The sequence below is a fragment of the Dasypus novemcinctus genome, chromosome 23 (genome assembly GCF_030445035.2).
Source record: "Dasypus novemcinctus isolate mDasNov1 chromosome 23, mDasNov1.1.hap2, whole genome shotgun sequence".
In the NCBI taxonomy this organism is placed as follows: domain Eukaryota; kingdom Metazoa; phylum Chordata; class Mammalia; order Cingulata; family Dasypodidae; genus Dasypus; species Dasypus novemcinctus.
The window spans coordinates 37,795,462-37,820,791 of NC_080695.1; the positions used below are offsets into that span (position 1 = coordinate 37,795,462).

At 38.6% G+C, this 25,330-nt stretch overlaps 3 protein-coding genes across 5 annotated transcripts in view; 2 read left to right on the forward strand and 1 right to left on the reverse strand.

Annotated features, from left to right (window-relative positions):
• Positions 1-9,064, forward strand: part of LOC131272970 (partner and localizer of BRCA2-like) — a 26,297-nt gene extending 17,233 nt beyond the window's left edge. Inside the window, exons 4-5 of one of the 2 annotated variants that reach the window (XM_058286273.2) lie at positions 4,740-6,230; positions 7,829-9,064. In XM_058286273.2, coding sequence (XP_058142256.1) covers positions 4,740-6,230; positions 7,829-8,691 — 2,354 coding nt within the window. In that variant the 3' untranslated portion in view covers positions 8,692-9,064. Of the gene's footprint in view, positions 1-4,739 lie in introns of both variants that reach the window. The other variant, XM_058286274.2, reaches the window with a different exon arrangement.
• Positions 9,002-22,006, forward strand: LOC101419590 (partner and localizer of BRCA2; the record flags this gene model as incomplete). Its single annotated transcript, XM_012523414.3, has 8 exons — positions 9,002-9,082; positions 11,135-11,296; positions 12,187-12,272; positions 12,631-12,792; positions 14,115-14,231; positions 16,348-16,435; positions 19,534-19,682; positions 21,509-22,006. Coding segments are annotated over 8 exons (1,056 nt in total), but the record flags the coding sequence as incomplete, so codon positions are not given.
• The window catches only part of UBFD1 (ubiquitin family domain containing 1), a 38,919-nt gene continuing 35,585 nt past the window's right edge, over positions 21,997-25,330 (reverse strand). The window contains exon 7 of one of the 2 annotated variants that reach the window (XM_058286275.2): positions 21,997-24,094. In XM_058286275.2, the coding sequence (XP_058142258.1) occupies positions 23,786-24,094 (309 nt within the window). In that variant the 3' untranslated portion in view covers positions 21,997-23,785. The remainder of the gene's footprint in view (positions 24,095-25,330) is intronic. The other variant, XM_071211244.1, reaches the window with a different exon arrangement.

Below are 25,330 nucleotides of genomic sequence, written 5' to 3' on the forward strand. Positions count from 1 at the left end.
TTCAGTTTTGTTGAATTTATTGAGATTTGCTTTGTGACCCAACATGTGGTCCATACTGGAGAAAGATCCATGAGCTCTTGAAAAGAATGTATATCCTGCTGTTTTGAGGTACAGTGTGCTGTAAATGTCTATTAGGTTTAGTCCATTTATCATATTATTCAAGCTCTCTGTTTCCTTATTGATCTTCTGCCTGGATATTCTATGCAATGCTGAGAGTGGTGTATTGAAGTCTCTAACTGTTATTGTAGAGATGTCTATTTCTCCCTTCAGTTTTGTCAGTGTTTGCTTCATGTATCTTGGGGCATCCTGGTTAGGTGCATATATATTTATAACTGTTATTTCTTCCTAGTGAATCATCCTTTTTATTAATATGTACTGTCTTTCCTTGTCTCTCATAACAGTTTTTCTTTTAAAGTTTGTATCATCTGATGTAAGCTACCCCAGTCTTTTCTGGTTACTTCATGCGTGGATTATCTTTTTCCAACCTTTCACTTTGAATTTATTGGTATCCTTGGGTCTAAGGTGAGTCTCTTGCAGACAACATATAGATGGCTTATGTTTTCTTATCCATTCTGCCTTTCTGTGTCTTTTGATTGGGGAGTTTAATCTGTTAACATTCAATGTTATTACTGTAAAGGAAGTTCTTATTTCATCTATTTTGATCTTTGCATTTTGTCTGTCATTTTATATTTGACACTTTTAATTACTGATACTGATAACAATTGTCATTTCTAGACTTTCTTCTAGGCCTCTCTCACCTGTCTTTTCTTTTCAGGCTGTAACACTTCCTTTAGTATTTCTTGCAAAGCTGGTCTTTTTGTTATAAACTCTCTCAGTTTCTGTTTATCTGTAAATATTCTAATCACACCCTCATTTTTAAAAGATAACCTTACTGGGTATAAAATCCTTGACTGGCAGTTTTTCTCCTGTAGTATCTTAAGTATAGCATACCACTGCCCTCTTGCCTCTGTGGTTTCTAAGGAGAAATCGGCACTTAATCTTATCAGGTATCCCTTATATGTAATGCATTGCTTTTCTCTTGCTGCTCTCAGAATTCTCTCTTTGTCTCTGGCTTTTGACGTTCTGATTGGTATGTGTCTTGGAGTTGGTCTCTTTGGATTTATTCAGTTGGGAGTATGTTGTGCTTCTTGGACATGGATATCTGTGTCCTTCAATAGGGTTGGGATATTTTCCACTATTATTTTCTTAAAATATTCCTTCTGCCCCTTTTCCCTTCTCTTCTCCTTCTGGGACACCCATGACACATATGTTTGCACATCTCTTGCTGACATTTAGTTGCCTGAGACCCTGTTCAATTTTTTCCATTCTTTTCTTCATCTGTTCTTTTGTTTGTTCACTTTCAGAGGCCATGTCTTCGAACTCGCCCATCCTTTCTTCTGCTCCCTCAAATCTACTGTTATATGCCTCCAGTGTATTTTTAATATCATTTATTGCACCTTTCATTCCCATAAGGTATGCTATTTTTCTATGTGTGCTTTCAAATTCTTCCTTGTGCTCATCTATGTCTTCTTAATATCCTTAATCTCTTTAGGCATCTCATTGAATTTATTAAGGAGATTTGTTTGAACATCTAAGATTAGTTGTCTCAACTCCTTTATTTCATCTGCAGGCTTATCTTGTTCCTTTAATTGGGCCATCTCTTCCTGTTTCTTGGTATGGATTGTAATTTTTTGTTGGCGTTTCCACATCTGGTTTGCTAGATGTATTTATTCTGGGTGCAGTTTTATCCTTTAGTTTAGGGATTTCTTATCTTTTCTCCCTTGCTGGTTGTGTAGTAGGAGCCAGGGATGGTGTAAGGTATGGAGGCTGAAACAGCCCACATTGCCCCAGGAAGTGATGAAGTTGCTTCCACCTTTCTCCTCTGTCAGGGGTAGGGACAGAGCTGTAGCCGTGTATAATAATCCCAGTTGGGCACAGGACTGTCTGTAGTCACCCAGAGACACTGATGAAGCTTCACTCCTCTTCCTCCACTATCTTAAGCAGGGATGGAGCTATAGTTTTGGTCAGCAATCTGTGCTGTGTGGGTCCAAGATGACCACAGTTGCTCAGGTAAACTGATGTATCACCAGACTCTCTCCCTACCAGGAGTGGGAATGGACCCTCTGGAGTGCCCAACAATCTAATCTCTGGGCCAAATATGCCTGCAGTTGCCCTGAGAGGCTTAGGGAGTACTGTCCCTACTGCCCTTTAGGGCGTGGGAACAGAACCACAAATGCGCAACAGTTCAGACCCTTTAGGCCAAGAATACCTGCTATTGCCTGGAGAGGCTGAGGAAACACCAGCCTCCTTCTCTCCTCTTAAGGCATGGGGTTGGATCCACAGGCACCCGACAGTTCAGTCCCTCTTGACTGAAAGTTCCTACCATTGTCCAGAGAGGCTGTGGAGACACCAAACCCCTCCTATCCTATTGGGGATGGGGGTGGATTCATAGGCATTCAGTAGTCCAGTCCATTTAGACTGAAGGTCTGCTATTGCCCAAAAAGGGTGTGGAAAGACCAGCCCCCTTCTTTCCTGTTGAAGGGTGAGGGTGGGACCACAAGTAACCACAAGACCCCACTGTGTAGGCCAAAAGCACCTGCAGTTACCCAAAGAGGCTGGGTGAACACAGTCGTCTCTTGTCCTATTGTGGATGGAGGTGGAGCTACAGATGCCCAACAGTCAGACTTGTGCAGCCTAAAACTGTTGCCCTGAGAAGCTGAGGCAACACCAGCCCCCTCCTATCCTATGGAGGGACAGAGGTGGAGATGGCCTCAAAGGCACTCAACAAATCTGTATGAGCTGAAAACTCCTGCCATTGCCCAGAGAGGCTGAGGATACCCAGCTTCTCTCCTGTTCTCTTCAGGTGCGGGGATGCAGCCCCAGGTGTCCCGACTATTCAACCTCTGCCAGCAGAGAGCACTTGCAGTTGCCTGGAGAGCCTGGAGTACGTCCCGCCTGCTACCTCTCTGCTGGAGTTGGGGCTGGAGCCTAGGCTAGGGCTGCAGTCTGATCTTGGTGAAAAGAAGCCCATCCCTAACGTCACTGGATTTCAGTCAGCCAGGCTCCCCTTCATGCCAGGGGCGGAGTCAAGATGGCAGATAACGGGCTCTTTACTACTTGGACAGGCTCAGACCCTAGCTGGCTCTAGGATTATACCTTAGCCAGCCGAGTCCACTAATTGGTAGCTGAGGTCAGTGGACATCTGTCTCTTCCTCCACTGTTTATGGGAAATGGAGTTTCTAACTCAGGCCACAGAATAGCTCCTGAGGCAGCTTCTGCCCCTAGATTAGGATGGGCACCAGCCTCTCCATTGTGGCTTGCAGTTTCCCAAGGAGGTGGTGCAGATTCCCCCAGCTTCCTCCCTGCCAGAGGTGGGACTGGAGTTTAGGCTAGACCTGCAATCCAACCTGGGTCGAAAGAAGCCAGTCCTTACAAGCACTACAATTTTCAGTCAGCGCCACTTCCCCTCATGCCTGGGATGGAGTCAGAATGGCGGCCACCAGCTTCCCTCTGACCTGAACAGGCTCAAAGGTTAGTTGTTCCTAGGATTCTGCTTCAGCCTGCCGAATCCACTAATCAGTAGCTGAAGCCAGTGCCACACTGTGTTTTCCTCCCATTTTTATTGGGGCAAATGGAACTTACAACTTCAGTCATGGAATAGTACCCAAGGCGGCTTGCACGCCACAGGCACCGACTTCCTCGGTGTGGAGTGCTCTATTCACGATTCCTCTGTGCAGATGGGTAGTCTCCTCCTTCCACACTCTCAAGTATGTTACAGGATACTCCTCTGGTCTCCTGGGTCCTCCAAAAGGTGCTTTAGATAGCTCTGGGTGACCACCAACCTCCCTGTTCACAAGCTGACTCCAGGAGTTCCTTACTCGGATGCCATCTAGGCTCCACCCTCCTAAAAGATGACTTTTTAAAAATTAAATATCTGTATATGCACAGAGAAAAAAAGTCTGGGTGGAAATATTCTAAAATACAGTGGTGATTTCTGGTTTTAAACATCAGGTGATTTATAATAATAAAATTAGAGGCTATCAAAAAAGGAAAGTGGTATTAAAATTACTTGAACCAAAAATATAAATAGATGTAATTAAAAATTTGATGATATTTAAAAATGAAAAGATGATTGTTTTAAAGAATAGGTAATCTTTTGAACTATGCTTGTAATCTATTCTGTACCTGGACATGATTGAGTTTTGATTAGGGTGTTGCATCCCTACCCCTTGGTGGGTGGGGACTCACAGATAAAAGGCATGGTGAAAAACAGAGTTGGGAATTTCTGATGTTAGAGTATGATGCTGAAGACCCGGGAAGTCAGCACCCAGAGGAAAGAGAAGCCAGCCCCAGGAACGTAGAAACCCAGAAAGCCTGAACCCTCGTAGACGTTGGCGGCCATCTTGCTCCAAATAGACTTTGGTGAGGGAGGTAATTTATGCTTTATGGCCTGGTATCTGTAAGCTCCTACCCCAAAACCCCTTTATAAAAGCCAACCAGTTTCTGGTATTTTGCATCAGCACCCCTTTGGCTGACTAATACAGTCTATATTTACTTAAAATTATTGTCATTTATTAGATTGTTAAAAGTCCTAAACCTTGATCTGCCTACATGAAATACCATTGACTTTCTTAAATAAATGTTTGGTAGTATTTAATTATATTTTAGAATAAATATGAGGTATTTTTTGTTTTACTTTTAAAGGAATATATTAGTGATATACATTTTTTTCTCCTCAGAACCTAAAATTAAAGTATCTCCTTGTGACAAATTACAAATCAGCACCCATCTTGATGAAGAAACTAAAGAAAAGGCCCCTGTCATATCTGAAGTTGACCATGAGTCCTTTGATGTTAGAGCTGGCACAGTGGAAAGATTACATGTACAAAGAACAAATGACATCCAAGAACATTTTCTCTATAAGATCAACAGCCCTGACTGTAAGAAAAGACAGAGTAAGCTGCCAGGGAAAAGAAAGCAGGAACAGAAAAGAACATTTATTTCACAGGAAAGAGAATCTTTCTTCAAATCTAATTCACTTATACACTCTGGAGAAAGACAGAAGGAACAGGAAAAAATTAATAGAGGAAATCCTAGAATACCAGTATCCCAAATAAGAACTCACCTTTCTTGTCCTAAGTCTGAAATTTCAGATTCTTTAGCATCAGTTACAGAAACTAATGGAGAGAATGTATTAACTCCAGAAACTGCCAAACCAGAAAGAGGTGTTGATGGACTCCTAAGAGAAAATAATTTATCCAAGGTGACCACTGTTCCTTGGCATATGCGACCAGATAGCCATGGTAGCCAGCAGCTTGAACACGTACCTATTAAAAGTAATTATGAACTTATTTCCCAGTGTTTAATCAACATTAGCTCTATTTCATCTATAAACTTAGAGGCACAAGGTAAAAATAGGATTTTCATTATAAATAACCCAGTGGTAAATAAAGATTTAAGTGCAGGTGACCAGCTGCCTATAAGTCCTAACTTAGCAGCAGATAATTCACAATCTATAAGTGAGCTCACTTACAATAACTTACCACCAAATGAAAAGCAATACTTAAAGGAAAAATACCACACTGAGAAGTCTTCACAATCTCCCAGGAATGGTCTTGATGGTAGAGATGAAAGTTTCCAGGAAAACGAGGTTCTAAGTCAATGTCAGAGTCTTAGCCTAGAATCAGTCCCTCCTGTTTCTACAGAAAGTCAAACACAGTCTTGCACAGTGCTTGATGGCCTTATCTTTCCTGCAGAATATTATGTTAGAACAACACGAAGCATGTCAAATTGCCAAAGGAAAGTAGCCCTGGAAGCTGTAATTCAAAGTCATTTGGGTGTCAGAAAAAAAGAATTTAAAATTAAAAATAAGGAGGCAGCTAAAAATTTAAACCTTTCCTATGAAGAAACTGACCAAAGTGAAATTAGAATGTCTGACACATTTGTGGGACAACCAAGTTCAAGAAGTCCTCAGAAATTCCTCTCATTAACTGAGGTCAGACCTCCCCCTGGCCCTACTGAAGATAATGATACTATTAGGAAAGCAGTTACCCAACCATCTCATAGAAGACACACAGGAAAAAGAAAATCCAACTGTACCACAGTAGTAGATCATCAACTATTTTTGCCAACTTATGGCATATCAGGTGTCAACAGGTCCAAGGAAGAAGTTGTTTTGCACCAAGATCAGAGTGAAAAAGAGATTATTCATGGCAAGAAGAGAGTTAAAGGTAAATCAAGGTGTGGCTGCTGCTGATGCTATTGATGGTGATGTTGATGATAGCTAACACTATGTGCCTGGAACCATTCAAAATGCTGGACAGATACTAACTCAATGAATCATCACAGCAACTCTATATGTGAAAGAATCTATTTTTATCCTCACTGTACAGATAAGGAAACTAAGGTACAGAGAGATTAAAGTGACTTTCTGAGGGTCACACAGCTAGTGTCAGAGTCAGGAGCCAGGAGCCAAACCTGGTGGTATGGTGCCAGAGTTCACTAATGTGGTTGTAAAAGTAGACACTGTAAAGAAAAATATATCAAGTCTTTACCTAAAATTATTATTTATTCAAAGGCAATCTTTCTCCATGTTTAGAAGTTTGTTGGTTTGTTTTTTGGTTGGTTTAGGAAGTACCAGGGATTGAACCTGGGACATCATATATGTGAAACAGGTGTTCAACCACTGAGCTACACCCACTCCCCATAAGTTTTATAATTAATATAGGAAGTGTTTTTGAAGTAAATTCAAATGTGTATTGGAGTAAGAGTCTACTGGCAAAGTGATCATGTAATAAAATGCAATGGGTCTAAGCAGCTTTTTTGGATAACACATCCATTGCATTCTCTTCTGAGTTCTATGGGACTTAAGAGTTTGGAAGCTAGCAAGTGATATGTTATAATATAAGCTGTTTTATTCATTTACTCAGCCGTTATCATAGCTGATAAACTGAGCACAAAACTGGATAATTGACTATGGCACTATGCTAGGACTTAGCGAACTTGTTCTGTAATAGGCCAGATAATAAATATTTTAGTCTTTGTGAGTCATTATTGTCTGTTGTAACTATTCACTATTGTGCAAAAGCATCCATAGATATTATGTAAACTTAAAAAATAGGTGGCAGAATGCTCTATGCAATTGAACTCAGGTCTTGATCTATGAGCTGTAATTAAGTTAAAAATAATAATCTTGACTTTTTCCACCCTTTTAAGCCAGCGAGAATACAAAAGAAAAAGTAGGGCAATGCACTCATAAACTAGAAACACTCCTTTGTGTTCTTTGAAATAACCTATGATTTTAATAATTTATAGTGACATTTTGAATGGTATAGAAATCCAGTCACTTTAGAAGCAATAAATTATTCTTTGTTTGAAAAGGGAATTGTTTTCTTTGGTGAGAAGAGCCAGTGTTTTGTAGGCTGTACTTTGTTAGCCTTTCGAAATCATAATTTTAGAGGTGGAAAGGACTTAGAGATCCTTAGTTTAGTCATCTTCTGAGGGGCATGAGGGATAAGGGAAAATGAAGTGAATTGACTTGCCCCAGGTAACATAGTTCAGTGGCTGAGCCGAGATTAGACTCTGGCTCTTCTTCCAGTAATGCTGCTGGGACCAGAGCAATCTGCTTTTTGGTACTGCAAAAGGAAAGCTGCTTGTTAACCACCAACCTATGACCATTTTTGAAGACTTTACTGAGATTCAGAGTTGTGGATGAGATGTTGTGAACATTTTGTGCTGTATTTGAGTTTAGAAACTCATGCCTTTTTCAGATGTTAATGTTTCTTTTGTTGGGTTTTCTGTTGTTGCTTTTTATTCTATTCTATTTTAGGGAAGGAAGGTCGTTGTCAGAAAGAGGATTCCCTTTCTTCCAGTAGCAGTGCTAATTTAGGTTTGGATCATGATTCGTTCAGTCCTCCATTTTATAAGAATGAAATGCTAAGTTTAAAGCAACTGTCATCTTTTCTCAAAATCACAGACTTTCACTTACCTGATGAAGATTTTGGATCTCTTAAACTTGAAAAACTGAAGTCCTACCCAGAAAAACCAATTGAGCCTTTTGAATCAAAAATGTATATAGAGAGGCATCCTAAAGAAAGAAATTGTACTGATTTGGAAGAACTGATTCCTGAACAAGTAGATATAGAAAAGGAGGACTTGGAAAAGGAACTCGTTCTTCCAGGAAAAGCACATTCAAAAGTGCCAAACCTAGAAAGCCATCCTAAAAAGTGCCTTTCTTCATCCATGTTACTTTTCACTCCTTTAAATACTGTTGCACCTGATGATAATGGCAAACCTGCAGCAGACCTGTGTTCACCTGCTTTCCCCATCTTGGGTACTACTCCAGCTTTTGGCTCCCAAGCACGCTGTGAAAATGTGTCTGCAGAGGTTGTCGGACATACTTGCTGTACATCCCAATTTTCTCACTTGAAAAACACAATAGGTCTTGCAAGTGACGGTAAGCAATGCAACAGCCCAACCAGTCCATCAAGATTGGATACCACCCTGCGTGTGTCAGGTAGGAAAGGACAACCTGTCCATGACAGTGACTCTGGCCCCCAAGCAACACCTCCACCCTTGGAGTCATTCACTACCAGCGATCAGCTACATGGAGGTACATGCCTGGCACTGTGTAAACATTCAGTTGAACAGGTAAAATCTATTTCCTTTCCAAAGTTTTCTTTGAAAGAATGAAATGTCTTTGTGCATATGGACAGCATGACTTCCTTACACATTTTCTCCTCAGTGTTAAAAAATGTCTTATTGTTTACTTTGATATGACATACACGTTAGGTTCATGTTGGAATAATTAAGGCTAATTAAAATCTATATATTTTTTTCAGTATAGGGGGATCCTATTTTCTTTTCATCAATGAAGCAGTTACATTTGGGACTTTGCTCCTGTTAACAGAGGAAATAAAAATATATAAAAGTAGGTGTTTTATTGAGTGAGTGATGCAGGCAGACGTCATACATACAACATAGATTAATGGTGTGACTTTTGTTTCCACAGGGTGAAATAGCAGACCTTCCTGCTTGTGATAGCTTAAATCCAGGCAATCTCCAATTGGTTTCAAAGTTAAAGGTCAGAAGAACTTGCCATTATAGTATATTTTATGTCTTACATCTCTGAAAAGTTTAATGAGTTGGTAGGAAAATTGAAAAGAATTTGATCATACAGCTTTCTCATTCCTTATTTAATACAATACTATTAAATAAACTTGGTAAAACAGATTCAGAAAAACATTTTGAATTCTTTATTTTTCACCATCTTCTCCCTGTGTTTATATTTTGAGATCTTCTCCTGAAGAAGTTTATATGTGAAGCTCTTGCTAAGAACAACTTAAGCCAAGTAACTCAAATTTATATCTAAATTTAAATCAGGCATTCTAATTTAAAAGAAAGAGAGAGGAGTCAGTCATTCATACCTCTTCTACCCAAATGGTATAGTGTTTCTAGAAGATTTATAAGATTTATAAATTTATTTATAAATAATTTATAAGAAAATGGTGATTTATAAGAAAATGGGTAGCAGTTCTAGATTATGATGTTTTATTGTTATAGTGGTTAATGCCACATGAAAGATCTGGTTCTGGGATACATAAATTAATGATATTCAGTAAGTGACAATTTTGTAAATCCTGAGAGGATTGGATCTGTAGCCTAATGAATGTTTTATACATAATAATTGAAATAGCATGCTGTAGAGGTTGCTCAGCCTCAGCACTCTTCGCATTTTGGGCTGGATCATTCTATATGGTGGGGTGCTGTCCTGTGCTTTAGCAGCATCCCTGGCCTGTACTCACCAGATGCCAGTTGCAGCCCTCCTCCCTAGTCGTGACAACCAAAAATGTCTCCAGACATTTCTCCAGACACCACCCTGTGGTGGTGGTGGAAGTTATGTGTGTGCACATGTGCAAAATCACCCTTAGTAGAGAACCACTATTGTAGAGAAAAGAAAGTTTAAAGCAACATAGACTGTTTCTGCCACTTTGGGGCTTTGTGACCTTGGGCAAATTATTTGGCCTCTGAGCCCCATTTCCTTTTCTATAAAAGGCAGATAGTAATATCTATGGTCTGTTTGAAAGCTATTCTTGAATCAATTTCAGTAATTTAGTTTCTTAAGGAGTCAACCAACACTTTAAGATTTATAGGTTAAAAAGTTAATACTCTTTGAGGATTTTTGTTTGTGTATATTTAATTAAGCTGCCCTCCCCCACTTCCCATTTCTATTTGTTTTTCTTCTTTTTGTTCTTACATCAGAGTTATTAGAGATTTATCCATTCTGTTGGTCTTACAAAGAAAACAGAGCAGGGGGAGCAGATGTGACTCAAGTGGATGAGTCCCTGCTTCCCACATAGGAGATCCCAGGTTTAGCCCCAGTGACTAATAAAAAACAAAAACAAACAACAAGTAAATGAAAAAAATATAGTTCATGGGAGCTGATATGGCTCAGTGGTTGAGTGCCAGCTTCCCACATATGAGGGTCCTGGGTTCAATCTCCTGCCCTGGTACCTCAAAAAACAAAAGCAAAAACAGATTTGGGTTGTGTTAATTGGGATTTGGTTTTTCTCCAATTTCATCTATTTCTGTTTTTATTCTTGACAGTTCCTTCCTCCTATTTTTCATTACGCTCATTTTGTTCTTGTAGTAACTTCATTTTGTTCTTTAGTAACTTTAATCTTTCTTGTTTTCTAATAAACGCTCTGATGGTGGTAAATTTTTCTTGGAAATACTGCTTTGGCCATCCCCTGTGGGTATGGATATACCGTGATCTCTTTGTTGTTCATTTATAGTGTCTTTTCCATTTTTATTGCCTCTTCAACCCATGACTAGTTGAATGGGATGTCTAATTTCAAGTGGTTAAGTTCTTATGGGCTATCTTATTGTGGTTAAATCTAAATATTCTATTCTGGAGCATTTTTAAATCTATGATGATATTATAAGTGTGTATGAGGAATTTTTCTAGTTAAATAAGATGCAAAAATCTCTTTTTCTTTTGACGTGATTAAGTTTGAATTATACTTACCTGGCATTTAATTTAGTCCTTGTAATTCATCACTTTTTAGATTCATTGTTTTCATAAAGCAGACCTCAATTATTTTGAAATCACACTGTTGTTGCTGTTTTGTGTCAGAATCCTTCAGGTTCCTGTTCCATAGATGTGGGTACCATGTGGTGGGAAACAGCTGGTCATAAGGAACCATGCATTGTAACTGCTTGTGAATATATTGTTTCTCTTTGGAAGCATCTGGATACTTGGCAGTGGAAAAAAGTTTATTCCTGGCATTTCATAGAGGTAAGTCAGGATCTTAGAGCTGACAGGAATCTTTGTGATCATTTGCATGATAGTATGGAAGGGCCTCTCACCAAAATTGGAGTCTATGACTGTACAAAGGAGAATAGAGATTTTTTTTCCAATTATTTTATTATGAAAATTTTCAAACATTTAGAAAAGTTATACGGTGAGCACCCCCACCCCTTCCAACTAAACTCTGTAACATTGAGCTTTATTTGCCTTATCACATGTTTATCCAGGCTATTGAAATTTTTACATTAGAGCCGTTGGAGGACTTTGGAATTTCATGTCTGTTCTGACTTCTAAACTTGCTGATACTTTTGTTCTTTGCCCTTTACCTAAACATTATTTCTGCTGCTTTTCTATATGTATTTATAGTCTTGTCCACATTCGTACATCTTACATAGTTGCAATCCTACTGTGTTTAATATTTTTTAAATCTGCGTTTTCTCAACATATAAATGTTTTCTTTGTTTCTGCATACTCTTCATACTTTACACTTCATCCTTGTTCTCCACTATATCCCCAATTCCCAATACCATGCTTTGTAAACAGGTGCTCAGTAAACATTTGTTCGATTACTAAACTTTAAATTTAAATGGCTGTGTAGTATTGAATTTGGTTCACATGCCAGAATTTACTTAGTTATTCCTCTATTGTTAAAAGTGTAGAATGCATTAAATAAATGCTATAGTAAAACCTGTTAAGAAGATAGCTTATTTGTATTGACACCTTATAAAAAGGGATTTTTTGTTGAATCACTTCACATTTGTTTGAATGTCGGGAAACTATCCTGGTAAAGTGAAAATAGAAGGGAATATGCCAAGTTTGGAAAATTTAGATTAATTAAAGCAACCAAATATAATCTTTGACCATTTTGTTTTATTTAGGTTCCAGTATTACAAATAATTTCATTGCCTGATGTTTGTAATCTTGTGTGTGTGGCCTTGGGAAATTTGGAAATTAGAGAAATCAGGTATGTAATTCTTCAGGAGTGATATTTTTTCCTTTATCTTTGTCTCTCTCAGACTGTTTTGAGTTGCAAAACAGGCTTGAGTCTTGAAAGAATCTAAATTTAGATATAAAGAGAGATTTGGGGGTTTTGCTTTTTGGGCTTTTTTTTTTTTTAGGAGGTACTCGGGCTTGAACCCAAGACCTTGTACATGGGAAGCAGGCACTCCACCACTGAGCGATATCTGGAGATTTGTTTTTTTAGAAAATGTTACCAAATAATGGCATCCCTGAATAAAATTGCCACTTAAAATTTGAAACTAGTCCTTTAATATTAAACCCTTATTCCTAATTTCTCCCTATTTTCCCTATATTTGGTTTAGGGTTTTACTTTGTTCCTCAGATGATGAAAGTGAAAAGCAATTACTACTGAAATCTGGAAATATCAAATCTGTGCTTGGCCTGACAAAGAGGAGGCTGGTCATTAGCAGTGGGACCCTTTGTGATCAACAAATAGAAATCATGACTTTTGCAGAAGACGGAGGGTAAGAAAAGCAAAGGTTGATTTTAACTATGAGATAAAAAAAGTGTTTGATCACAGAGTTGAGAAAAAATAAGTCACTAGGATCTTGTTTTTTTTGTGCTATAGATGTAGTATAACAGGTATTGCCTCAACTCTAGACTATAACATGGAAACAGTTTGGAGAGGTGGAAGCCAGACAAGGCAGGAATCAAGTCACTGGAATGGAGAGACTCCACAAAAGCAGTTTTTTTTTTCTTGAATTTTCTTTGAAATCTTCCTTAAATGTTAGAAGTACCTAAAAGTTCTAGGCCCTTTTCTTGATTCACACATTTTATTTACAATGCTTCAGTTCCCATCTAGGTATAATGGCTTGCCCACATCTATCCCTAGCTCTGAGCTCGCTCTCAAGCTGTATACCTGCATACCTCCTCACCATGTTGAAGACAGAACACTCACAGCATTTTCTGTATCTATAATATATCCATCACTCTTGATTGTGGTTAATTATTTTTCTGGCTTTCCTAATAAGAGAGGGCAAAGCCCTTGTTTCTCTTATTCATCTTTTGAAGTAATCTAAGCAAGAGACAAATGACAGTTTGCTTAAATTAGCAAAGTGTTAATGGTGATGGTGAGAAGCAGAAAAGTTTGAGAAAGAAGAAGATAAAATAATTAGGACTTGGTAGTTGAGGTGGGGGTGATTAGGAAACAAGGACAATGTCCATGTTTCAGGGCTGGTCACCTAAGTCAATATTGGGGGAAGTAGACTTGGCCCAGTGGTTAGGGTGTGCTTCTACCACATGGGAGGTCTGTGGTTCAAACCCCGGGCCTCCTTGACCTGTGTGGAGCTGGCCCACGCACAGTGCTGATGCGCGCAAGGAGTGCCATGCCACACGGGGGTGGCCTCACTCAGGGGAGCGCCCCGCGCAAGAAGCGTGCCCCATAAGGAGAGCCACCCAGCGCGAAAGAAAGTTCAGCCTGCACGCACACACGGAGAGCTGGCACAACAAGATGATGCAACAAAAAGAAACACAGATTTGCGTGCAATAAATAAATAAATAAATAAATAAATGTTGAGTTAAATGCAGGAAAAAAATACAATTTTAAAGATAAAGCTATGAGTTTGATTTTGGATATGGTGAATTTGAAGTGCTTATAAGATAGCCAGGTAAATAATAAGAAAGTATCACATTGATCCTAGAAAATTTAGAATATATATTTTTTTGGTTTGAACTTTTTTTCTTGGTATTAGTCTAGTTTCATTATTCATAGTTTAAAAATTTATGTTTGGCCTGCTTAGAAACTGCTTCAATGCAAAGTACTTATTTTCATACTATTTAAATGCAGAATCAAAGAAAAACAGTTTTTGATGCCTCCTGAAGAGACTATACTAACTTTTGCTGAGGTTCAAGGGATGCAAGAAGCTCTCCTTGGTACCACCATAATGAACAACATTGTTATTTGGTAAGATTTCCCTCTGAGTCCTCAGTTTCCTTACTGTAATATGTGAATGTACCCCAGATTTCACAGGGTAATTGTGAAGATTAAGTAAGAGAGAGAGAGTGTGTAAACACAGTTTTGTTTTGTTTTTTGTCAAATGCTATCTACCTGTCTCAACAAGAACATCGTATTAATTCAGATGTGAAAAAGGTCAGCAGAATAAGTGGAATTTTATTATTTTCAGAAATGTACAATTGGTTCTCTTTCTGGTTAGAGGCTGAGTAGCTTCTGTTGGATCAACTTGACTACTTCAAATAATTATAAACTCTGGACAAAATATAAAAAAATAACTGAAAGAACTAGACTGCGAACATAAGCAGACAGATACTAGAAGTTGAATACAACGGAGAAAGCCCAAGGTTTCTGCACAGAGGTCTTATATGAGGACAGTGTTCTTTTCAGAAGTTGTCTTTTCTATTCTTTTCTGCTGCTTAAATACTCTAGATCTTGATTATATAGCTCCTATACTACTAATATAATCTCGTCATTGGTCTCCTTGCTATCAGTCAATACTTAACCTCCAGACCATCTTTTGTACTATTATTTTGTAAATACTCTTCTTCCTAACCCACCCAAACTCTCTTCCATAAAAAATTTAAAAATAAATAAATTTTTAAGGACCAAACAGAAAACTTTGAATTGTTCTCTGTCATATTCAGCCTGTGTCCAAATCATTAGCCTGTCCTTTAAAGTCCACCAAGTGACCTTTACCTATTATTTCCAGCCTTATTTCCATTCTGTATTGGGCCAACCAAACTAGCCCATTTGTTCCTAAAACAAGCAGTGCATATCAGAACGTCACAGATAGCTCTCACCTGGCTCTGCCACTCCTCTTACATTCAGAGAACAGTTATGGCGTCCATGTTTTCTTTTATTCAGTTTGCACTTCCCCAGTACTTTATTATAAAACTTTCCTATGTATATTACTCTCTTTATGTTTCCTCTTTGTGTCTCCTCATTGTGTCATCTTGTTGCATCAGCTTGCCGTGCCAGCCCTTTGCACCAGCTCACTGTCTTGCTCGTCTTCTCCATGAAGCACCGGGAACCAAACCCGGGACCTCCCATGTGTAGGCGGGAGCTCAGTCACTTCAGCCATATCTGTTTCCCCCATGTATACTCCTTTTTTTTTAAAAAAAAAAATATTTATTTATTTAATTCCCCCCCTTCCCCTGGTTGTCTGTTCTCTGTGTCTATTTGCTGCGTCTTGTTTCTTTGTCCACTTCTGTTGTCATCAGCGGCATGGAAGTGTGAGTGGCGCCATTCCTGGGCAGGCTGCATTTTCTTTCGCGCTGGGCGGCTCTCATTACGGGTGCACTCCTTGCACATGGGGCTCCCCTACGCGGGGGACACCCCTGCGTGGGGCGGCACTCCTTGCGCGCATCAGCACTGCGCATGGGCCAGCTCCACACGCGTCAAGGAGGCCTGGGGTTTGAACCGCGGACCTCCCATGTGGTAGACGGATGCCCTAACCACTGGGCCAAGTCCGTTTCCCGCCCCATGTATACTCCTTATCTCCCTTTCTTCTTCCCACCTCTTAGTTTCCCCCTCTTCCTAAATGTAATCCTTTGGCGTTTCATATATAATAGTTCACAAACATACATTATAGACACATAATTATAGGTCAATTTGGTCTCTCAACCAACCAAATTTGGTTTCCTGACCATTTAGGCATAATAATAAGTGTTACAAAATCACAATGATAACCTCATATTTTTTGAATGTAATTTTTAAAAATAAGTAATTTTAATAAAAAAAAAAATCACAATGATAGAGCCTGTACCATTTGCCTGAAATTAATACTAGGCAAAGTGAGATAATAGAAAACTTTTCTCATGGAATTTGGAGAGATTTATTATTAGTGGCATAGCAGGTTCAATCTAAGGCTAAATTGTCAAACTATTGGCAAACTTAACCTGTGGTTCTATTTTTAGCTTAATGCGCAATTAAACAAAATTAAGGTGCTACATGCCTTACTTTTTCCTTTGGCTACACTTCCTAAAGGATGCAATGATAAATAAGAATATTGTGTGAAAATCAGCTTGCTAGGAGTGTTATCAGCTTATTTATTTTGGGTGTCTAGGAATTTAAAAACTGGGCAGCTTCTGAAAAAGATGCACATTGGTGATTCCTACCAAGCTTCAATCTGTCATAAAGCCTATTCTGAAATGGTAAGTTCAATCTGCTGGGACCACTTTGAGAGCAATAAGTAAGTAATAACTAACTGACCCTCCCTCTTGCCTTTTTTTTTCCCCAAAAAATTTAGTGTTTTACTTTCCTAGGGTGCTTAAGTAAATACTGTATATTGGGTTGGCTTAAATAATGGGAATTTATCATTTACAGTTTTGAGGCCAGGAAAATCAAGGCAGTGCTTCTTTCATGAAAACTGGCTCTGGCAATCCTTGGCCCTTCTGTCACATGGCAAGGCACATAGCTGTGCCTGCTGGCTGGTATCTCACTTCTCTTCCAGCTTTCCTTGATTTTAGCTTCATGCTTCCATGGCTTTCTCTCTCTGTCTGAATTTCATTCTCTTACAAAAGACTCTAGTAATAGGATTTTAAGACCCATCCTGACTGAGGTTGACCATACCTTAACTGAAGTAACCTCATCAAAAGGCCCTAGTAGGGAAACGGACGTGGCTCAGTGGTTAGGGCGTCCGTCTACCACATAGGAGGTCCGCGGTTCAAACCCCGGGCCTCCTTGACCTGTGTGAAGCTGGCCCATGCTCAGTGCTGATGCGCGCAAGGAGTGCCATGCCACGCAGGGGTGTCCCCCGCATAGAGGAGCCCCACGCTCAAGGAGTGTGCCCCATAAGGAGAACCACCCAGTGCAAAAAAAAGTGCAGCCTGCCTAAGAATGGTGCCACCCACACGGAGAGCTGACACAAGATGACGCAACAAAAAGAGACACAGATTCCCGTGCCACTGACAACAACAGAAGCAGACAAAGAAACAAGACACAGCAAATAGACACAGAGAACAGACAACGGGGGTGGAGAGGGGGGATAAAATAAAAATAAATTTAAAAAAAAAAAAAAGGTCCTAGTAAAATGGGTTCACACCCACCAGAATAGATTACATATAAGAACATGGTTTTCTGCTATACAAAAGGTACTACATATTGTTTGACTCCTTTGTACAAAATATAAATACAAATAAATTAGACAGAAACAGAATAGCAGATATATACGAGAGGAAGGATAGAGAAATTGAGGTGATTATTAAGGGGTAGAGTTTGCTGTTTTTTGTTTCTTGTTTTCTCTAATTATTGGAGTAATGAAAACACTCTAATATTGATTGAAGTGATGAATATGCAACTCTGTGATTATACTACATACCATTGATTAATGTGCTTTCTGAATTTAAGATAAATGAAATGGTTTTCTGGGGTATATACAGCTTTAAACCACTGCATTTAGATAGCAATGTTTGTTCTTTCTTGAAATTTGTGGATGAAAATACGTGTTGGTACCATGTGATTGCTTGGTAAATTTTCTATTTGTAGGACCTAAGGATATTTATTTCAAGTGAATTTGTGCTGAGAAATATTATGCCTATTAAGGTTTGATGTCCAAGCTCATTGTCATAAATGGTTGATATTTTAATGTATACCCTTAGGTAGAATGATTAAATGGTCCTAGACACGTTTCTCTCTTAGGTTTTAGAGTTCCTACATAGAAACAGTTTCTTAGTTATTGTGTTAATAGACTTAGCGCATAGCCTAATTCTGACTTCTGAACAAGTTTAAGGTAGTTGTCCAGGGAATAACTGCTTGAGTGTCAACTTTTGAAGACACTAGCTTGCTGAGGCAAGAGCAGGAGGTTCAGTGCTTGTGTAGAGACTGATTGGGTAGAGACAGCCTCAGTGATGGCCTGAGTTGACAGCATCTTTCCCTGGTCTAGCAGGATCTATGGAATTGATCTCAAAAGTCGTATTCAGCTAGATTAGTCACATAATCTTGGGCCTAACTTTTTACTTCCTTAAAATAAGAGGAATCTAGAATTATTAAATTTAAATCATTTTTTATCTTTTTAACTATAATACCTATTTGCTATTTAAAAAATTGAAACAAGGCAGAAATATTTAAGATAGTAAAAGTTTCTCATAAAACTAACCTCTAGGTATAATAATTGATAGTTTAGTGCAAGGATCGTTAAATTTTTTCTCAAAGGGCCGTATGGTAAATATTTTCGACTTTGTGGGCCAATTGGTGTCTGTTGCGGCTATGTAACTTTGCTGTTGTAATATAAAAACAGTCATACACAATAAACTATTGGACATAGCTGTGTGGTTCAATAAAACTTTATCTCTGGACACTAAGATTTACATTGTAATTGTTATGTGTCATGAAATATTCTGTAGTTTTTTTCAACCATTTAGAAATGTGAAAATCTTTCTTAGCTCACCAACTACATAAAAACAGGCAGCAGGCCTTATTTAGCCCATGAGCTGTAATTTGCCAACCCCTAGCTTATTATATGGCACATAGAGTTTTTAAAATCTGTTGTTTTCCAATTACAAAAGTAATTCATTCTCATCATAAAAATTTAATCATTCCAGAAATACACAAAGTAGAAAATAAATGTTATTAATCCTGAAATAGTCCTATAATTAATTTTCCCACCCCACCCTCACAGATAACCACTTATAACAATTTGATATATATGCACACATATACTGTACACATACACTAATATTATTAATATATAACCATTTTTAAACTGGGAGTGCTCTTTAACTCATTTTCCCACAGTATCTTTGTCACTCTTATTCTCAATAGTAAGTAGCAATGTCTCGGTTTTAAAAAAGGCTGTTGTGGACTGGCCTAAGAATCCAATCATCACTTACAAGATTACATTTATGAGAAATGTGTTCTGGATTTTCAAAAACCAACTTATAAATGAACACTTCTAATTTGAGGATTCCTTCCACATGATTATATGACCTCTTTCCCTCTGCCAACATAAATTCAGATAGATGGCATGAGATGTAGTAGTATCTAAGGTGGAGGAAATTAGGAGTGGTGCAGATATCTTGGCCAGATTCATGTCTGGCAAGACCAGCTGCAAACTTTGGATGCCCTGTGCTAAAGAAGTCCTGATTAGTGATAACCTCAGCAAGTCCTACATGAAAAAAAGTGAATCCAGTGATTAAATCCTGGGGACTTAGGAAAATTCCTGTTATTCTTGGTTTTGTCTTTGCCTGCCCTTTCTTTTTCCCAGCATGTTCTTGATGGTTTATTTGGTTATTAATTTTTCCTTCTAAATTAGGGGCTCCTGTTTGTTGTTCTGAGACATCCTTGTGCCAAAGAGAGTGAGTCATTGGGAAGCCCTGTGTTTCAGCTGATTGTGATGAACCCTAAGACAGCCCTGAGTGTGGGTGTGATGCTCTACTGTCTTCCTCAGGGGCAGGCTGGAAGGCAAGTGTCTGAGACTGCCATTCAGTGGGTGTGACATTTTAAAAGAGGCTTTAGCAAATTAAAAAACAGGTATTTTTGTGTCACTTGGATGAATGGGAAACACAAAATACTACACATCCTAGTAAGAATGGTAGGAAGTAGAATGAAATTTATCAGACTTGAAAGTCAAACTCCAGATGTGCTATTTCCTAATCCCTACCAGGACGGGATTAGATAGGTATTTTATGTATATTCAGACCCCATCTTTTTTCCATAAACAAAACATTTTAAATACAGAGTAATGTTCTTTATGAAGCCCCTAAAATTAATGTTCTTTACAAAAGATTAAAATTTTAAATGTTCTTTCCGAAGACATCTTTACTTGGAAATCTCACTTGAGATCAGCCTAATCTTGGCAGTTGATATTTATCTACTGATAAATTTTTCTATTTATCAATAACACAGTTAATCAGCATCCTAAGAGTTTTCTGAGCTGTATGAGCTTTGAAGTAGTGCCATATTTCAACATGTAATTCCTAAACACTGCCTTTATTAGTATTTGAACTCGGCAAGGATTGAAAATAGACCTGGTAAATCAAAATCATAGTCTAACTTTAATAATTTACAAAGATAAGGATCCTGAATAGTTACAATGCATGTTTCTTTGGACCTTCTAGAAGCATTCCTTGAAACCTTGAAAGCCTACTTGGTGTCAACCTTGTAGGAAATACTACTTTTTCTACTTCATGAAAGTTAGAAGGGAAAACTAGTCACTACTTTGTAGGGCAGAAAGTACTGTGATTGAAGTTTGAACTGTTTGGGACCACAAAGGATGGAGGGGCACCTTAATTGGCAGTGAAGGGTTAGGGAGAGATTGTCAAAGAAAGCATTATGGAATTTCATAAGATGAGTTAGGAATTAGCAACACAAAGTTGGGTGGAATCCAGGGATAAAATGGATTGTTCATTTAACTTACAAAATATTAAGATGGTTGACTACATGCCAGGTATTAATCAGGTACCGGATGGTGCTACTGCAAGATGCTCATGACAGGGCAGTTAGTAATACTAATAGCTGGTTTTTATTGAGCACTTCTTGTGTGCCACGTACTGTGCTGTGCTTTTTATATGAATTATTTTATTATCCTCAGAGCAATCCTATGAAGTAGTTGCTATTAGCATTATCCTTATTTTATTGATAAAGTAAGTAACTTGCCCAGGGTCACATAGCTCTTAAGTTTTAGCTAGAATTCAAACCCAGGTAGCTGACTGCAGAACCTCTACCTTTAAAAAGATGACCAGATTTCTGCTTTCATGATGCTTATATTTTTGTGGGGGAGACACCCACAAAATAAGGAATAATCTCACATAGGGAAAAGTATTAGGACAACAGAAAGAGGTAATAGGATAGAGAGGGCCAGAGTATATATATATACACTCATTCACTAGGTCATTAGGTCTGACCTTTCTAAGGAGGAGATAGTCCTGGATGATGCCAAGAACACAGCCATGCACAGGTCTGGGGATAGAGCCTGCCCAGGGAGGGAACAGCAGAAGCAAAGACACTGAGGTGAGACTGAGTTTGACTGGTTTGTAAACTAAAAGGAAGGCCAGTATGATTTAGAGTGAGAGTGGTAATAGATGCAGCCAAAGAGATTAACAAAGACCAGATAAAATGTGATTATATCCCAAACTGCAACAGACTAGCCAGTAGTCTTCTAAAATTCTAAATATGGGGTATTTTTGTTCTTACTACTTTAGGAAGTGTGATTGTGACCTGTTTTTTGTTGTTATTGTTTAATTTTATTTTCTTCTCTGTGATTTTTATTGTCTCTTCTCTGATATTAGGTTCTTGGAAGGTGACGTGAAAGATAATTTTGCAGCAGCAGTATTGACTTCTGGAAAAATTGCCATTTGGGACTTACTTCTAGGTCATTGCACTGCTCTCCTTCCACCTATCTCTGATCAAAATTGGTCTTTCGTTAAATGGTCAGGGACAGGTTCTCATTTGCTGGTTGGACAGAAAGATGGAAATATATTTGTTTACAACTACTATTAAGATAAAGTGAAAGCACAGTTTCTGGGTATATTTGGCCTCTTAATACTTTTTGGAGTTGTAACTGTAAAGAGAAATATCTAGATAACATTTGAAATAGTTTTATTCTTTGAGACAAACTGGTTTTTTATTATGATGGTGGTAGCCCTACTGATGTTGAATGTTTCCTTATACTTCTGAGGGGGAAGGAATTTGGGGTTGATTTTTCCCCACATTTGCATGTTTTCTTTTAAAAGGTGTCTATACAGTTGGTTTAAGCTTCCAATGTTAATAAATATTTATTTTGATAACTTCTGCTTGGCTTATTTTTCCTGTTCCATTAAGATCATTTTCAGAAACAAGAACTAATTATTATTATATAATTAGAATTCTTAGCCAAAATTCAGTTAACTATACTAAGATATAATAGACTTTATCTTATTTATAATATTTATTTCTGTATACATACTGAAAATAACATCAAAAGATGCTAATATAGAAGGACTATGGTGGTTTCTTTTTCATTCTCATATGATTCCTTAATACCAGTGTCTGCATCATCACTAGAGTCATTTTTTTGAGTCAGTGACACAGCTTTCTGATTGCGTCATCTTCATCTTTGCCTGAGTGATTTGTGAGACAGAAATTTTTAAAGTCCTCTTCTGTGGTGTCACTGGAAAATTTATGCTAAGATACAAATATTTATTTGCCTAATCTTACTCAGAGTATATATTCATAATCTATATTATGAAACTATTTGTTCTATTACAATATACTTCATTTTTTTCTTAAACTTTTTATTTTGATATAATTTCAAAATTACAGGACAGGGAAGTGGATATGGCTCAAGTGATAGAGCTTCTGCCTACCATATGGAAGGACTTGGGTTCGATCCCTGGAGCCTCCTAGTGAAAAAAAAAAAAAAAAAGGAAAGCGTATCAAGCCAGCACCTGCACAACTGCCCACATGGTGAGCCAGTGCCCCACACAAGTGAGTAATGCAGCAAGATGATGATGCATTAAAAGAGAGTCAAGGGGAGAGTCAAGGTGAAGCACAGCAGAAACCAGGAACTGAGGTGGCTCAATTGTCAGGGAACCTCTCCCTATCAGAGGTCTCCAGGACTGAATCCCAGTGAATCCTAGAGGAGAGAAAATGAGAAGAGAAGACAACCAGACAGCAAAAACAGCAGGGCAGGGGGAGGGGAAGGGGGGAAAATAATAAATCTTAAAAAAAAAATCCTATATAGGGAAGTGGATCAAGCTCCTCTACCACACGGGAAGTCCCAGGTTTGGTTCCCAGGGCCTCCTGAAGAAGGCAAGCTGGCACAACAAAGAGACACAAAGAAGAGAGACAAAGAGACACAATAAACCAGGGAGCTGAAGTCACTCAAGCGATTGAGTGTCTCTCTCCCACATGGGAAGTCCCAGGTTCGATTCCCCATGCCTCGAGAAGATGAGCAGACACAGAGAGCACACCGCAAATTCAGAGATAAAACAGCAAATGCAGACATCTGCAGGGAAGGGGGGAATAGTTTTTTAAAAATTATAAGACAGTTGAAAAAATAATATAAAACCCCTTCATAGTACTCCAGCACTCATCTCCCACCCTAAATACCCAGATCCACTAATTTTAACATTTTGCCACATTTGCTATATAATTCTATCCATCTATGTATCTATTTGTATCTTTTTATTCATTTTCTAAACATTCAAGAGTTGGTGATACACATCATGCTCCTTGAACTCATAATACTTCCATGTACATTTCCTAAGAACAAGGATGTCCTCTTATGTACCTTAGGTAGAATTATCAAGTTTAAGAACTTTGCGGGGGAAGAGGATGTGGCTCAGGCAACTGAGCTCCCACCTACCACATGGGAGGTCTGGGTTCGGATGGTGCCTCCTGGAGAAGATTAGCAAGACAGCAAGCTGGTACGATGGGCTGGTGCAGGTGATTGACGCAACAGAATGATGCAAGGAGAATACGCAACCAAGAGACACAGCAAGGAAACACAATGAGAGACTCAATAGAGCAGGGAGCAGGGAGGTTAGGTGATTAGGCACCTCCTTCCCACATGGGAGGTCCCAGGTTCAGTTCCCAGTGCCTCCTAGAAAGAGTAGAACAGCACACAGCAGACACAGAAAATGCAAACAACGATGGGTAGGGAGAAATAAATCTTGATTAAAAAAAAAATTGGGAAGCGGATGTGGCTCAAGTGTTTGAGTGCCTGTTTCCCACATGGGAGGTTCTGGGCTTGGTTCCTGGTGCCTGCTATTAATAAAAACAAAAATCAAGCAACAAGCAAATGAAAAACCAACTCCGGGGAGCTGATGTGGCTTGGTGGTTGAGCGCTGGCTTCCCACATACAGGGTCCCAGGTTTCATTTCTGGCCCCCGTACCTAAAAAAAAAAAAAAAATCTTTAAAGTTTTCAGTCTATATTCCAATTTTTCTTATGCCCCAAATGTCCTTTTGGGCCTTTTCTCCTACGTTATTAGGTCCAGTCCAGGACCATGTATCGCATCTGATTGTCATTGTCTCTAGTTGCTCTTTTTTTTTTTTTAATTGTGGAAATATATACAACAACGTAAATTTTCCACTCATCCAGTCAGATAACCTTTCAAGGGCATTAGTCATATTCACTTGTGCTACCCTCACCAACATCCATTATCAAAAAGTACTTCATTTTTAAATACACTTTTAAAATTTACTGTAATGGTTTTGCTAACATTATTACCCTTCAATCTGTTTGCATACAAGCCTCCCATTCATCTCTAACTTCAAATGAGAGACATTTTATTTGCTCGCACATAGTAGATAATTGAGAACTTTTCACAAAGATTCAATTTACTCAAGAACCCTGAGGAACATATATTTTGCTAATTTAAGAGTTAGGAAAACTAGTTCGAGCTAATCAAAGACTCCAGTCAGTTGTGACTGAACAAACCCTGAGCTGACATTGTAGGTGTGGGAAGTGCAGTCTAGAGGGTGAGACTTATATAAAGCAATAAATTAAATGCTGTATTTAAATTAAAGGGTGTGTTCAGGGTGCTTCTATGGAAGTACAAAGGATAGGCAGTTAAGAAAAACTTCATGGAGGATGACAGCTTAGCGGAGTCCTACAGGTTAGAGTCAGCCAGGTCAAAGAAGAAGCAAAGAATATTCCAGAAAGGAAGGACATGGTATCCAGTACAAAAGATGAGTATTACAAGAAAATTATTTCTGCTGTGGGAAGTAGAGTCAGGAAGCTAGAGAGGTAGCCAGGAAGCTTGTGACAAATTTTAACAAACCTGGACTTTATTCTGCAAGTGAAGGAACCATTTAAGGGTTTGAGTAGTGAGGTGATAAAGTCCTACTCTGGCTGCAGTGTGAAAAATTTATTTGTGGAGGCCAAGGGGAGGCAGGGAGGCGATGAGGGTCTGACCTGTGTCACTGGCAATGGGAGTGAATAAATTGGGGAGAGATTTAGGAGGAGAAAGAAATGAGCAGGACTAAGTGAATATGTGATTAGGAGATGAAGAAGTTTCTGGCTTAGTGGATGATGATGTCAGCAACTTGGGGAAAAGACTAAGTTGGGGAGATAACTAATTTGAATGCTTACAGATCTGGTAGGAATATCGGTATTGCTTCATTTTAT